This window comes from Glycine max, chromosome 13 (assembly GCF_000004515.6).
Source record: "Glycine max cultivar Williams 82 chromosome 13, Glycine_max_v4.0, whole genome shotgun sequence".
In the NCBI taxonomy this organism is placed as follows: Eukaryota; Viridiplantae; Streptophyta; class Magnoliopsida; order Fabales; family Fabaceae; genus Glycine; species Glycine max.
The window spans coordinates 18,999,159-19,014,842 of record NC_038249.2 but is presented as its reverse complement, the minus strand read 5'-3'; the positions used below and the strand labels follow the sequence as shown (position 1 = coordinate 19,014,842).

Here is a 15,684-nt window from a genome sequence, read left to right as displayed (position 1 = left end):
CTTACTCATTTTCATTTTGTTGCTGGTACACAATATTATGTTTCCACTGATATACAATGTAATGTCTCTTCTACCCTAAATTTTGACCCTATAGTGAGCCCTTACACTCTTCCATCTCATACTAATAGAGGACAACCCCCAATTAAGTATGAACCCACTCTTAATTGTAAGGTCAAATACCCCATAAACAACTACATGTCATTTGAAAAGTTGTCCAAGTTATATGTCAATTTTGTATCTCAATTATCTATTGCCTTTACTCCTAGTAGTTTGCAGGAGGCTCTAACAGATTCTAGGTGGATCTAGGCAATGAAAACAGAAATGGAAGCATTAGAGAAAAATGCTACTTGAGAACTTGTAACCTTACCGGATGGAAAGAGTACAGTTGGTTGTTGATGGGTGTTTATTGTCAAACATAAAGATGATGGAAGTGTGGAGAGATATAAAGCAAACTCAATCCTTTGGGGTTGATTACCAAGAAACCTTTACACCAGTTGCAAAGCTCAATACAGTGAGGGTGTTATTATCATTAGCAGCAAATCAAGATTGCCCACTTTTTTAATTCAATGTAAAAAATGCCTTTTTACATGGAGATTTAATGGAAGAAGTTTATATGGATCCTCCTCCTGGTATACCAAAGTACTCAAATATTCCTTTGGTGTGTAAGCTTAAAAAGGCCCTATACGAATTGAAACAATCACCAAGAGCTTGGTTTGGAAGATTTACAAAGTCTACAAAGTTTTTCGGTTACACACAAAGCAATTCTGATCACACCTTGTTTCTCAAGCATAATCAAGGTAAGATCATTGCATTGATAATATATGTTGATGATATGATTGTGACCGAAAATGATCCTGATGAAATTTTAAGCTTACAGAGACATTTAGCTTCTGAATTTGACATGAAACAGCTTGGAGATCTCAAATATTTTTTAGGGATAGAAGTTGTAACGTCCAAGCATGGTATCTTTCTTTCTCAAAGAAAGTATGTTTTAGACTTGTTAGCTACAACAAGAATGCTTGGGTGTAAACCAATTGATACTCCCATAGAACAAAACCACAACAATTTTCATTGTGCTGATGCAACTAGTGCAGATAAAGGAAGATATCAAAGACTAGTGGGAAAACTAATTTACTTGTCTCATACTAGACTAGACATAGCATATGCAGTCAATGTCGTGAGCCAATTTATGCATGACCCAAAAAAACCGCATATGGATGTTGTTGAATGGATATTAAGGTACTTAAAATCCGCACCAGGAAAAGGTTTGTTATTCTCAAATCATGGTCACCTCAAAGTTGAGGGTTATACTAATGTTGATTGGGCTGGACCAGCAGATGACAGAAGGTCTACCGTTGGCTACTTCACTTTTGTGAGAGGAAATCTAATAACTTGGAGAAGTAGAAAGCAACAAGTAGTTGCTAGATCAAGTGCTGAAGCAGAGTTTAGAGAGATGGCAGTTGGAACATGTGAATTGTTATGGATTAGAAGTCTCTTGAAGGATATTGGATATGAACAAAAGGATGCAATGAAGCTTTACTGTGGTAATAAATTAGCCATAGAGATTGCTAACAACCTCATCCAACATGATCGTACAAAACATGTGAAAATTGACAAACATTTCATCAAAGAGAAGATTGAATATGGTATTATTGTCTTTCCTTTTGTAAAATCAGAACAACAACTTGCTAATATGCTGACCAAGGCAGTAGCATCCAAGGCCCTTAATAATTCTCTTGACAAGTTGGGAATGTATGACATTCATGCACCAACTTGAGAGGGGATGTTAGAATCCATTAATTGTAGGGATTAACTATGATTTGAATTTAAATGTAATTGATCCAAATCCTTGTATATTTTTTCCTTTTTATTTGTGATTCTGTTTTGATATTTTGTCCTCAATAATCATGGAAAGATGATAAAGAAGATCATATATTTATTCACTGTTTCATATCAATGAAAACTACCAATACCATTTTCTTAACAACTTCTATATGACTATTTTGCTTTACTTCATATTACTTTAACCATGTAAGAGTATCAAATATGTCGCTACTAATTAGCGAAGCAGATTGCATGCAACAAAACATTTTTGTCTACTACTCCCATTTGAAAACATAAATCGTTGAATAAAAAAAATATAAATGCAAAATTATTCATTTTTATTATTTTGTTTTTTAAATTGTATTAATTACTTATATGACCTTATTATGAAAAAATAAATGAAACACATAATGTTTTAAGTATGTCACAAATCTGCAACATAATTAAATTGCTATAATTATATTCATATAAAAGTAGACTGGTTAAAAATTTAACTAATGTAAAAATGTTTTTTTAAATCACAAAAATATCACTGCATCACTTTTTATATCGGTTTTAAAATAATCAATGTAAAAAATCTGACATGAAATTCTACTTTTTTACTAATGATTATATGATCTTGATTTACAATTAACTTGACATATAATATTTAATATAAACATTAACGTTGATATCACATCTAAGAATATATAATATAATAGACTAATAGTATGGTGTAAAGATTTTCCTTAAGTATTATATGTAAGTTAATTAATTGACCAAAATTACATAATTAAAAAAGCAAATAATCAAATTCACAAAAAAAAACTAACCTTTAGTAAAAAAAAAAGATAAATAGTCAATTTTGTCCCTTAATATGTAATTTGCTGACAGATGCGTCTCTAAAAAATGAAAATACACAATTTAGTCCCTCAAAGTGCAAAAGTGCGACAAATATATTCGGTCGTTAATTTTTGTCTGTCATGGTTAATAAAATAGCCTATGTGACACAGAGAGACAAATTTGTCACTCAAATGATTGTCAAGGTGGTCATCTCTATTTGCCAACGTGACTTTTCGTCTACCCACCCCACTGATAAATGTGTCCCTGAAAGATGAAAATACAAAATTTAGTCCCCGAAAGTATAAAAAGTGTGACAAATATATCTGGATGTTAAAATAATTAGTCATAATCTATTATTAACGTCCAGATATATTTGTCGTACTTTTTATACTTTCGGGAATTAAATTTTGTATTTTCATCTTTCAGAGACGCATTTGTCCGCGGAATGAGAAGATGAAAAGTCAAAAAATATTATGACAAATATGTCCCTATGCTGACAATTAGGGATGACCACGTTGACAATCATTTCAGAGACAAATTTGTCATTTCGTGTCACATAGGCTATTTTATTAACGGTGACGGATGGAAGTTAATGACCGAATATATTTGTCGCACTTTTTATATTTTCAGACACTAAATTTTATATTTTCATTTTTCATGGACGTATTTATCAGCAAATTACACATTAAAGAACAAAAATAGTTATTTACCCAAAAAAAAAAAACTAAACTAAACAAATGACAATAGTAAATGACTAGAAGTTAGCGGAACCTGTTATGGCTAGATATTGCATAACAAGCGTAATACATTGATTAAAAAAACTCATTAGATAATCTGAATTATAGTCCTGTCTTTACAAACTAAAACATCCACATCCATTATAAAGCAAGTGATATTATAGAAGGTAATGAATTTGACAAGGATATGCATCACAAACTATTCTGTTAAAAAACAAGTGGTATCCAAATTATCTAACCCGTATCTCAACCTAAGAGAATATAATCCACATTTAGTTGACGGTAAAGAAACCGAATCTACAACGCTCCTCAAATTTTTGTGGCGAGGACCCAAACCCAATATAATCATCCACTTAAACATAGCAATTAAGGGGTTTCGTATATATCTTTTCATGATACAGTAATTAGAGGGCATTTTGATCGCAACTATTGAATGATGTAAAGTTTGAACTCGAATGGAGACTCCAAGAAAAAGTGGTGAGGGAATACTTTTGGGTCATTATGTAATGAAAGAATGTGGTGGTATACTAATATACTATACTCTATGCACACCCAAAAAGCTTAAAGTGAAAATGAGGGGTGCGTGGACCAGCCAAAATTATTGGTGCCACTTCTGACGGGGTACCATCGAAATCGAACAAGACAAGGCAACCACACGAGGCCAGCATTGTGGGACACTCCTAGCCCTGTTGGCTGTCTTCCAAGCACCACATTCACTCCATTTTGTTTGTTTCTAATGAATAATAATAAAGAAAACACACACACACAACATAAGCTTACGTTGTTAGCCAAATTGGTTCTACTAAATAATTACTACTACTAAATTAGCTTATTTAGCTTATGTATGCTTGATAGTATTGCGCAATTTCCCACTATCATTGTGGTTATCTTTAGCTTTCGCTTTCTCTATGAATAATCTTCCTCCTTCTTTTTACTATAATAATATTAATTGTGCGCATTACATCATAGTCTGCACTACATAAGATCGATGTAATCACTGTCTTATTATACTCTCCCTGTTCCCTTTCATAAGTTACATTTTAAAAAAATTTGTTGTTGTTGTTTTTTATAAGTCATTTTATAAAAATTTATATGAGGCTTTAAATATTTTTAACAAAAATATTATTCTCTGATTACATAATTTTTAATTATTTCTACGGTTTCTCATTTTTTTATGATAGTGTCTGTATCAATGATGACTATAAATATATTGAAATTGATATAAAAAATAGAAAGGTAATTAAGGGGAAAAAAATAAATAAATAAATAAATTATATTGTAAAAGAAGCAAAATTGAAAATCTTAAATCATTTTTCATAAATATAAAATTAATTATTAACTAATTATAAAAAATAATTGCATGAATTAATTGAAAAAATATTTATAAGAAATAGACAGAATATAACAATATATAATAGACTTCAGCGAAAAAAATATATAGCTAAATAGATGGTGGGAGCTTGAATTTGAGGAAGAAATTAATTATTTTATTTTATTTTATTCGAAAGAGATCATCCACACAAGTCTCACCTTTTGTCTGAATAGTATGCCCTAGCGCTAGCAGCACGTTTTACAAAATGGAGCACAAACCTTGGTGACAATTGAGCCACGTCCATATAAAATTGAATTCCTATTTCAATTTAATTTACTGCCACAATGTGTGTTTTTTAAAGGATAAATAGTTACTTTAATCCATGTAGTTTACATTTGATGATAATTTTGTTCATTTATTATAAAAGTAATTAATTTAGTCCACAAAAATATAAATGTATCGATAATTTAATCCAACCATTAAGTTATCTTTGTTTATGTTAATGTTGAGTGCCTGTATGAAATATCCTTGCAAAAAAGACTAATCCATGCATGCAAGAGAGGTTTCATGTCAATCAAGTGTTTTGGACTAAATTTTCAATAGTGAAACTTTTTTTTAACTATTTATTTTTAAATTTACAAAATTAATGATTATTTTGAGAAAAAGATTGTTCTCGTTGATTTTGTGATAATACATTCTATTATGCAACGACAAAATGGTCTCCAACAAATATAATTTAATAAAAACATAATTCACAAATTATGTGAATTTAAAAACATGCATTCATCATTGAAAAACTTTACTCATTACATTTTCAAATACTAGTTAAAAATTTAATGTGACAAGATCCAAAATAAAACAAAATAAAACATCTTGAAATAATGTTCATCCATGATACTGCCCACAAGTAAAACATAATATTGTCATTGCAGAAATTCCAAAAAAAATGACTTCAGAAAGTCATTTGTTCTTCAAAAACACATAACAACCAAATTAAAGCTTATCCATTACAGCCTAATCATCCAAAATATCATAAAGTTTCCATGAATCACTTAGAGAAGATCTTGAGGAAGCTGAAAGCATGGTGTAGAAATGAATTTCATGAAATTTGGTTGGTTTATTTTTTGAGGTGGTTCACTTGGAAAGGAAACTACACTCTTGCATATTTTATAGCCACTGCATTTCCTTCTTCCACATTATCCACACCATTGTCATAGGTTATCTTCCAAAAAACTAGCTCAAAGCTAGTAACTGAAAGTTTGAAAAATTAATTTATTAAATTATTAGTATTTTGGTAAAACTAGTTATTGAAGTAACTAGAAAATATAAAATAACATAAATGACATATTTGAAAAAAGGTAATAAGAAAATTGAATAAATATTTTAAGGATAAAAAAGAAATAAAATTTAAAAAGCTAGAAGATAGAAGCTAACGTTTTAAGAAATATTACTTCAAGTAAAATTTAAAATATGCTAAAAGCTACTAAAAAAATACTAAAAATTACTTAAAAAAACTTGTTTATGAAACAGTAAGTAAACTTTTCAGCTAGTAAAAAAAAGTTAGATAATTAAAATGACTATCAAAGATAGTAATTATCTCTACACTGAGCAACAAGGTTTTTTGCTATCTTATATATTTCATGTACAACATCATCTCCAATAGAGTCATCCACACTTGCATCCTCACCCATTAAGCATGCACTTGTTCATTTGTTGTTAACTATTGGCTCATCAACAACATTAGACACATTATCAATGAGTATCTCCGGCTACTAATAACAACAAAATTGACGATTCTATTTTGATAGATGATAATGAAACACATTCTGCCCAATAGACACCCTAAATGTACCTAACAACAAATATAAAAACATAAAATTGACTATTGGACTAAATTATCAATGCATTTAGAATTTTATAAACTAAAATGATTATTTTCATAGTTTAAAAACAAAAATGTCACTGAATGCAAACTACATGGACTAAAGTGTCTATTTACACTTGAATATGTCAAAATTTAAATAGGTTTCTAAATTATTTTTTTCAATTGAGTTCTTGTATATACTATTATTTTTTAATTAGGTCCCAAAAATAATTCAGGAACTGAAATAAAAATTGACAAATAGTTTAAGAACCTACATATTAATTTAACCCTTTATATTTTATGTTTCTTACTTTCAATTAAAGATTTTTATTTTAAATTAAAAAGATCATTTTAATATAATATGAAAAAATCAGTAAAAATATTTATATCACTAAAAAATACATAATGAATCGATAAAGAAAACTCATTAATTAATATTTCTCCAATAAATAATGATACGTTTTTTAAATCATACGTATTACCAAACAATATCCATTTAAAAGCTATAAAAGAAAGCGTTAAATTCTTTAATTTAATATTATTTTATTACTGAAAAAGCGGAAACTCAAAACATATACTAATTAAATGAAAACCTCATTTATTGATATCCTCTAATAATTAATAATAATAATTTCTTCAAATAAAGAAAGAAATTAAATAGAATTGATTTCCTATAAAAAATAATACTATTTATTATTATAATTTATGCACCATGAGTTGAGAAATGAGTTCAGAGATACATGCGAGGAAAAAAATTAATACATTAACGCATCCGTATCAAAGCTATAGAGGATAAAGCGTTAAATTCTTGTAACAAAATTAATTCAACATTATTATATTGCTGAACAATGACACTCAAAATATATACTCCTCAATTTTAAAACATTGGTTGTTTTAACTTCTTTTTTCTTCTTCAAAACTTTGATTGTTTTACAATAAATATATATATATATTTATCCAGTTTTCTTTTTCCGTATATATATTGTTGAGTAATTAAGACTATTTTTAATAGAGTATTAATGTACTCCCTTCGATCCTATATATTGACACATTTTAGAAGGAATATTTGGTCTTATTTATAAGTTATCAATTAACCTATTAATAATGATTTTTCAATTTTGTCTTTTATATTATTCTTAATACTTCATTATTAGGGAGGTCTATTTTTCATTTATCGTTCACCCACTCTTCTCACTCCGTACAATTAATGAAAATATAAGTACTTTTTTCAAAAATTACATTTTCGTCTGTGTTATCTTTTCTTTCCTATTAAGTATGTCTTTTGTTTTCTCTCTCATAGTAGACTAATGAGTGAATGCTAATAATGGCGTAAAATAGAGAGAATGTGGGATGATAATTTAGGCTAAGCATTTAATTAGTTATTAGGGGAATTAGTTGGATGTGTAATTATGTTAGGGTATAATTAAAAACTTGTTTTATTTTTAGATATATTTAATGGCTTAACTTTTCTTCTTTGGTCATGATGATTCGGTTGAAAGTAATCAATATATAAGACAGGAGAAAGTATCTTTTATCTTCACAATGTATTTATAGGGAAACATTAATGATACTTCTTAGATTTCAAAACTTTTGGTGTCTTAGCATTTAATTTTTGTTTAAAAATTATGTTATTTAATTTCAATATTTAATTATACAAATTTTTCCAGTTATACCCTTTCATGTAGTTGAGTAGTTTATAGTAGTGTTTTTTTTCCAGTGGAGTATTGATAACTTTAGTTTTATAAGGTAGTTATAATGGAACCTTAATGTTTTAGTGAAAATAGTGTAAAATATTGTTTCATAGGAATAGGAATATAAATAAGTACTTAGAAATAGTATAGAAAATGATCTTCAAAACAAATAGTATAGAAAATTGTAAAACAATATAATACAAGAAGATAATTTAGTCTAAATTTGTTTAAATTAAATATTTTAAATTTATATGAAAAAACTTTAGTTATCCAAGGTTTTAAAGTGGAGGAAGTATTTCTTAGTGGAAATAAGAAAATTGGTTCATAGGAGTATAAATAAATAGTTGGAAATAGTATAAAATTTTCTAAAATACTCCCTCATGTCTTTAATATAAGATACCATTTAAAAAGAATTAGTGATATTATATAAAACATTTTATAATTCTTTTGAAGTATTTAATTTTTTTACTACTTTTTCTTATTAAATATTCAAAGTATTTGTGCTTTTTATTGATAGGGATACATAATACTTGACAAGTTAATGATTAGTAATAAGGTAAAATTGGTATATTGATAACATTTAAAAAAATCATAAAATTAACTATTTATTGGTTTGTGTAATTATTTTCAAAGTGTCTTATATTAAAGACAGAAAGAAGTAATAAATAATTAAGGATAGTTAAATCAATTTTGTATAAATTAAATAGTATTTATTAAACTGTGCAAAAGCCTTAAACAATGCAAAAACTGAAGGGGTATTTAATTAATTAATACAAAGATAATTTATTGATATCCTCTAATAATTAATGATAATAATTTTTTAAAAAAAGAAAAAGTTAAATAATATTGTATTAATTTATTTCCAAAAGATAATGCACGTTGTATAAGCTTGTATAAGGTGCTCAAGGGAAAACATTATATAGCGTACTTTGTTTAAACTTAAAATAAATGCATCACAAAAGCATCAAATTTATAACAAAATTAATTTTAATATTGATATTTCTGAAGAAAAAAAATATTAAATGCTTATGCGTTTTATGTCATGCATGCTTTCTTTTTTTTACTTAAATAATTATAAAAACTATTAAACTCATTGATTGAAAGATCTAGCATTTCTATTTCAACTTTTTTGCGTAGTGATGTGGACCTTCGGGTGGCCAATAAGAGTCAGGAAAAGTGACATCTGTCTTTTAGACTCGAAAGTATCCAAAGCTCTTGTTTCCTACTAAAAAGGTAAAATAAAATAAAAATATTTTTAGTTTTCATAATTTTTTTAAACTTTAAAATCAAGAAAAAAAATAGATTCTAATTAATTCAAAATTTAGTCAAAACATAAATCAAATTTGATAAATAAATTATTTTCACCGATGATAATAAAATAAAATATTAATGCTTTTAATTCTCATATTATACCTTAGGCATAATTTTATATATTAAAATTTATTTTATATTTTTTCATTCATTAATGAAGTCTCTCACATTTTTTTATCATTTGAAATTAAAAAGAAAGATATTTTAATGAAGTCTCTTACATTAAAATTTTCTATAATAATTAATAGAAAAATGGTATATTATTGATGGGTAGGATTATTTACTTTTCGATTTGTTTATTCATACTTCTCACTTTTATTTTTATTTTATTTTCAAAAGGTTGAGTTTTTCTTTGAAATAGAAGTTAAAATTAATCATTTAAATTATTTATTTTTTGGTAAAACATTTAAATTTTCATTTTTTTATTGTTTTAAATTATTTCATATATATATATATATATATATATATATATATATAAAATAAAAAGTAATGAAATATAAAATAAACACAAATATTAAATTTTATCTACATAAAAAAAATTATAACTGAAATGACATAATATAAATAAAGAATTTTTTTTAATAATATATCTAATTATGAATTTTATTTATATTAATAAAAAAATGAAAATCCAAACAAATAAATAGTGAATTTTAATTGAGGAAGATAATTAATAAGTTAATAAATGATATTTCCAATAGTTGAATTTATAAATGTAAGAGAAATGTGATTAATACGAGTATTAAACATTCAACATCAAATTATACAGTCTAAACATCCATATGTTTTTCTTACATGTATAGATACACTATAATTTTGTAAGTGATTTTTTTTTATAATAAGCTTAATTGAACCTAATTTTTGTGTAAATTATACTAGGCCGATTCTAATGAATTTGTAAGTGTACATGGAATTTAAACCACTAAAATGTTACACTATTATTATTAATTACTACTTAAATTAGATGAACTTGTAAAATAGTAATTAAGTTAAATGTTTTTTATTTCATATAAGGCATAAAAAATATAAAAAAGATATATATTCTCTTACTCCATACCTTTTCTAGTCCATTATTTATGGGCAATAATGTGAATAAGTTTATTAATTTTGTTTTTGGTATAAGATAAATACCAATTCAATCTTGAATTTTATTTAAAAGAGATTTCTTTTTAAAGGAATTAAAGAGAGAAAAAGTGTCCATATTTAAAAGAGAAATTTAAGCAAGGGTAAATTGGAAAACTGAATAAAGTAAATAAATGAAAAGTGTGAATAAGGATAGAAATTAATTTTTTTGGTAGGTATATTTATTATTGTTGAAAAATATGGGATGTAATTAAAATATACTTTAATTATATAAAAGACACATACACTATTATTTAATTATCGATTATTATATACGGTAAGTTAATATAAAATTCAATAATAATTAAGTTTTTGGGATTGAATTATTATAATTATTTAAAATTTATATTTAATATATTTTCTAATTAATTAAAACTATATCAATAATTCACGTTACATGATCGAAAATTAAATTGATTGACTAAGAATATTAGAGTTTGAGGAAATGAGTGCTGTAAATCGTCTTGTATTGTATCCATTTTCTGCTGTTTAAAAAAATATTAGAGTTTGAGGATTCATGAATTGGATTGAATTAATTTTTTTAAAGAAATATTAGAGTTTTTTTTTCATTCAAAAGAATTAAATTCAAGTAGCACATTTTACTCAACCAATTTAGTTAGACAGTCTTGATTACTTTTTTTTTTAATTGATCATCCAATAAATTTCATTTAAAATTTAAATTTGATTCAAACCAATGCATTGTAAAGTAGTTGGATTGGATAGATTTTCAATTTTAGTGTTACTTTTTTTCATTTTGAAAAATATTAACTAAACGATAATATATATATTAAACATAATTAAAATAGTATAAAATTTAAAATTTTTCTTCTATAAGTTATTGTGTAACTCAATATAACTCTTTAGATATATACTCTTAAAAGTAAATTTACTTAACTTGATAAATATACGTATTTTCACTTAAATAGTTGAAAATAAATTTAGTTATAAATATAAGATATTAATAATTTTATAAATATATAAGAAATAAAATATAAATATGAGACTATTAAAAAATATACACAAATTTTAGTGATATCATAAATTTATAAATAATATATATGTACAATTTCAGTTTTAATTAGATTAAATTGGTTTTTTATATTAAATCTAATCTAATAAGTTTATTTTTTTATTTTTGATTTATTCTAGTATTGCTAATTTTTTGAATAAGCTTCTATTTTTCAATTTTAATTATATTAGACTAATCTATGACCCTAATTAGATTTGAAAGAGTTGACGTGAGATTTCAATTCTCGTTAACGGGGTTGATCAAAGTACATCACTCTCAAACAAAACAAAAAAAATCAACGGCGTTGCTTAGCTCCTCGGTTTCAGGCTCTTGTTTTTATTTATCTCCCCTCAAACAATACTGTTTTCACCTTCACCCACTTCACTACCCTCCCCCCCCTCTCTCTGTCTCTCTCTCTCTTCTTCTTCACACCAATTCACAAATAAGCAAAAGCACCACTGCTAGATAGAAGAGAGAGAATTAAGGAACCAGAAAGATAACATCAAAATCAATAAACCTAAGATGCTGCTCGGAAAGAGACCTCGTCCTCCAATGAAGAGAACAACAAGCATGTCCGAAATGACCTTGGATCTGAACACAGCCGCCGATGCCGCCGCCGCCGCCGACCAACAGAGATCAGGTGTTGGTCCCTCGGCAGCAGCAGATCAGACTACGAGGATGTTGGCATCACCCAAAATCCTCAGAAGACATTCTTCGTATTTCGGCGACGCGCGTCACTTCCTTCGTGCGTGTTCCCTCTGCAAACGCCCTCTCGTGCCCGGTCGCGACATCTACATGTACAGGTACCAGCCACAAAAAAATTATAACAGTTCTGTAACTTTCTGTTCTGTTACGTTATAGAATTGAACTGATGCAATTGAGTCTTATTAATTCTTTTTTGTAAATTAAAAAAAATTTCGTTTACTGACATGGACTCGGTTAATTTTTTTTTAATGAATTTGATTTGATTAGAATTTGAATGATTTTTTTTTCCAGGGGTGATAGTGCTTTCTGCAGCCTGGAGTGTCGCCAACAGCAGATAAACCAGGACGAGAGAAAGGAGAAGTTTGTCATGGCGTCGAAGAAAAAAGTTGTGGCTCCTCCGCCGTCTGGGTCTCAAGTCGTGGCTACCGCCACCAAGGGTTAAACCACCGTGGTGGCGTTGTAGATTTGAAATCCAAACCAAACATGTCAAAAAACATGTTTACATACCTCTCTCTCTCTCTCTCTTTTTCTAGTACCTTTTTCTTATCTTTCTTTTTTTTTTTTTTTAGTTTTTACCGTGGCGACATTTTGGATAATAGGAGTGGGTGGTTTTCCTTGCTTACATGGGCAAACTGGGCAAGTGTTATTTTTGGAACTTGGAAGTACCTTGTTGTAATCCCCTTGGGATTTTGATTCCATAGATAATTAAAATGGAAAACAAAATTTAAAATTGTAATTCATTCCCTGCTGTTTTTCTTTCAGGCTTTTTTTTTTCGCTGACAATTTTGTTCAAAACACTGTAAGACACGTAGATTTGAATTTTAGTTCGTTAAGGTGCAGAAACTAGCCTCTTTAATTTGATAATACCAATCTCTATTGGTTGGTTGTTTTTCTTCCTGGCTAGTATATGTGAAAAATGATTCATATAAAGCTTCTTATTTCACTTTTGTTTCACAGTGGTGGACTAGTTGGGTGTTTAAAACCATGTGTGTTTGTGGGAATTTTGTGAATGATGATTCCCCAATGGAATCAATTTTTTTTAATAAGTTATAAGCAAGTTGTATGACATCAGATCCTGATATTTTTTTATTAGCTTTTGATTAATAATGAACCCACATGATAATCCAACAAATTAATCTACGCTTGCTGTATATATCTAACTCATTCAAACGGATCTTTGAGGCAATTCGATCAATTGGCCTGACAAAAAGGAACAAATATAAAAAAGGTAATTACAATGGTTTTGGCGTTTCATGGATGCAGATTTATATAGGTTTTGAATTGGAGTTGCAAATTTTTTTCTTTACAACTAAGCAAAGGGATAGAAGCAAGTCGATTCATCTACAGCATCTCAAAGATTTGATATCTTTGTCCAATTGATCGTTTAGTGTTATCAAACGTAATAATTGTTGAATGAATTTCGATATAAAAATATATATACAAATACCAACAACTTAACTACTCGGTGCAAGTTTGGATAACCGTTGCAAACACACGTTGAAATCAGTCACACGAAGGTTTTCAAAAGCATCCCCATGGACCATCCTTCCTTTTGCATTCCGATTGTGTTGAGCTATATGATTTAAGATTAAAATTCGTGCATAATAACTTATACCGCAAACTAAACATGCTCTTAAGCACGAGTTAACCATTCAATTCCTATATGGTAAATAATAGAACATCTCAGTGAAAGTTTAACCAACAAGAACAACCTTTGGTGCAGTCATTTTGTAAAACGGTAAATGCAAGTTGGTGCAGATAGTATATAACAAAACAGACAGCGGGAACTTGCAGTGACTTGTGAAAATAAAAAATAATTCATCATTGGTAGGACTAGTCATTAGAAACAAATAGACTAACTTTTCTATATGTTTTCTCTTTAAAAACAAAAAACAGTGGCATGTGTAAGATACGTACAGGAAGGATCAAGAATGAATAATTCATGCAAGATTACGGTGGATGTATGTAGCCAATAGATTCTGAGTCTCATTTTATAAATCCTATGTCCATGTTTATTAGAATTATTTTGTTTCGTGAAAGATTAAAATATAAAGAAAATGAAATAAAATCAACAAAATCCCTCTCTTGGTTCTCATTGGAGCTGCTAATATAGTGCACTCTGTTCACTCAAGCATTTTCCATTTTTGTAAGCAACAGAGACGAATTTATTTGCTGAATAAACAAATTATCAAGACACTTTTATTGGAGAATAAGTTTTGAACGAAGCAAGACTTTTCTATTCTAAAATAAGAGGGATACTACAAGTCTTGTTTTGCAAATAATTTATCAATAAAATATCATTAATAAAAATCAAATCAATGATGTTGTAGCTGACCTTATTTGATCAGTTTAGCAAACTATCATTGATAATTATTGTCGCACTAGACTCTTCTATAAATGATATGCGGGAAATTTATTAAATATTATTATAGTTGATGATTACACTTAATAATTTTAAATATAACTGCAAGAGCAAATATAGCTAAACATAAAGTATCACATATATTAAACTTACAGTTTTTATAGATTCCAAAAAAAAATGTATGAAAAAGAAACTCGATTGATGCATTAGAAAAATTAACAGTTAAATGGTTATTGTATTTTAAGTAGTGGTTAAGGACATGGCATCATCAGGAGGAAGTAAACAATGACTTAGTCAGCTGGGTATGGAATAGGTCCCACTTTACACCCTAACTACTCAACAGGGATGAAAAACAGATTCACTTTGGAGCTTGTTGAGAGAGAGAGAGAGAGACATAACTTGAAAAAGAACTTTATAAATTTCAAGGTCATATGTCATAAATCTTAATGAAGGTTTGTAAAAGAAAATTTGTTAGTAAATTTATTAACAAAAGTAATTGGTCCTTAGAAAAATCTATCTAACTTTATTTATGATGCTGCTTGTCAAACTCAATTGAGCCATTCTTATTCGCAATTTGCTTATTCTTTAATTGACGATGTGGAAATTAAAAACTTAAAATAAAAAGTACTTATTGAGGGGATGGAAAGGGCAGCAATCACCTTTCACTTAAGGGACGCGGCGGTGTTGGTGGTTTGTAGTAGGGGACCACACCAAACTGTACCAAAACAGTAGCACACAACATAAAACATGACTCATTTACACAGAATATAAGAATTAAATTTTATAGGATGAATTGTACTATGTCATTCGAAAATAAGGAAAACCCATTAATCCCAATTTTAGGTGAACAGGGGTGGAGAGAAAAAAAATAAAAGAACAAAAAGAAAAGGAAGGTAAAAAGATAAAATGATAGATGTAATAATCG

The 15,684-nt window shown here is 27.8% G+C and overlaps 1 protein-coding gene across 1 annotated transcript; it reads left to right on the top strand.

Moving 5' to 3' along the window:
• Positions 1–12,059: 12,059 nt before the first annotated feature.
• LOC100796944 (FCS-like zinc-finger domain-containing protein) lies at positions 12,060–13,137 on the top strand. Its single transcript, NM_001252778.2, has 2 exons — positions 12,060–12,495; positions 12,689–13,137. Exons 1-2 carry the CDS (start codon positions 12,215–12,217, stop codon positions 12,837–12,839), a joined length of 432 nt encoding a protein of 143 aa, NP_001239707.1. The 5' UTR covers positions 12,060–12,214; the 3' UTR covers positions 12,840–13,137.
• Positions 13,138–15,684: the final 2,547 nt, after the last annotated feature.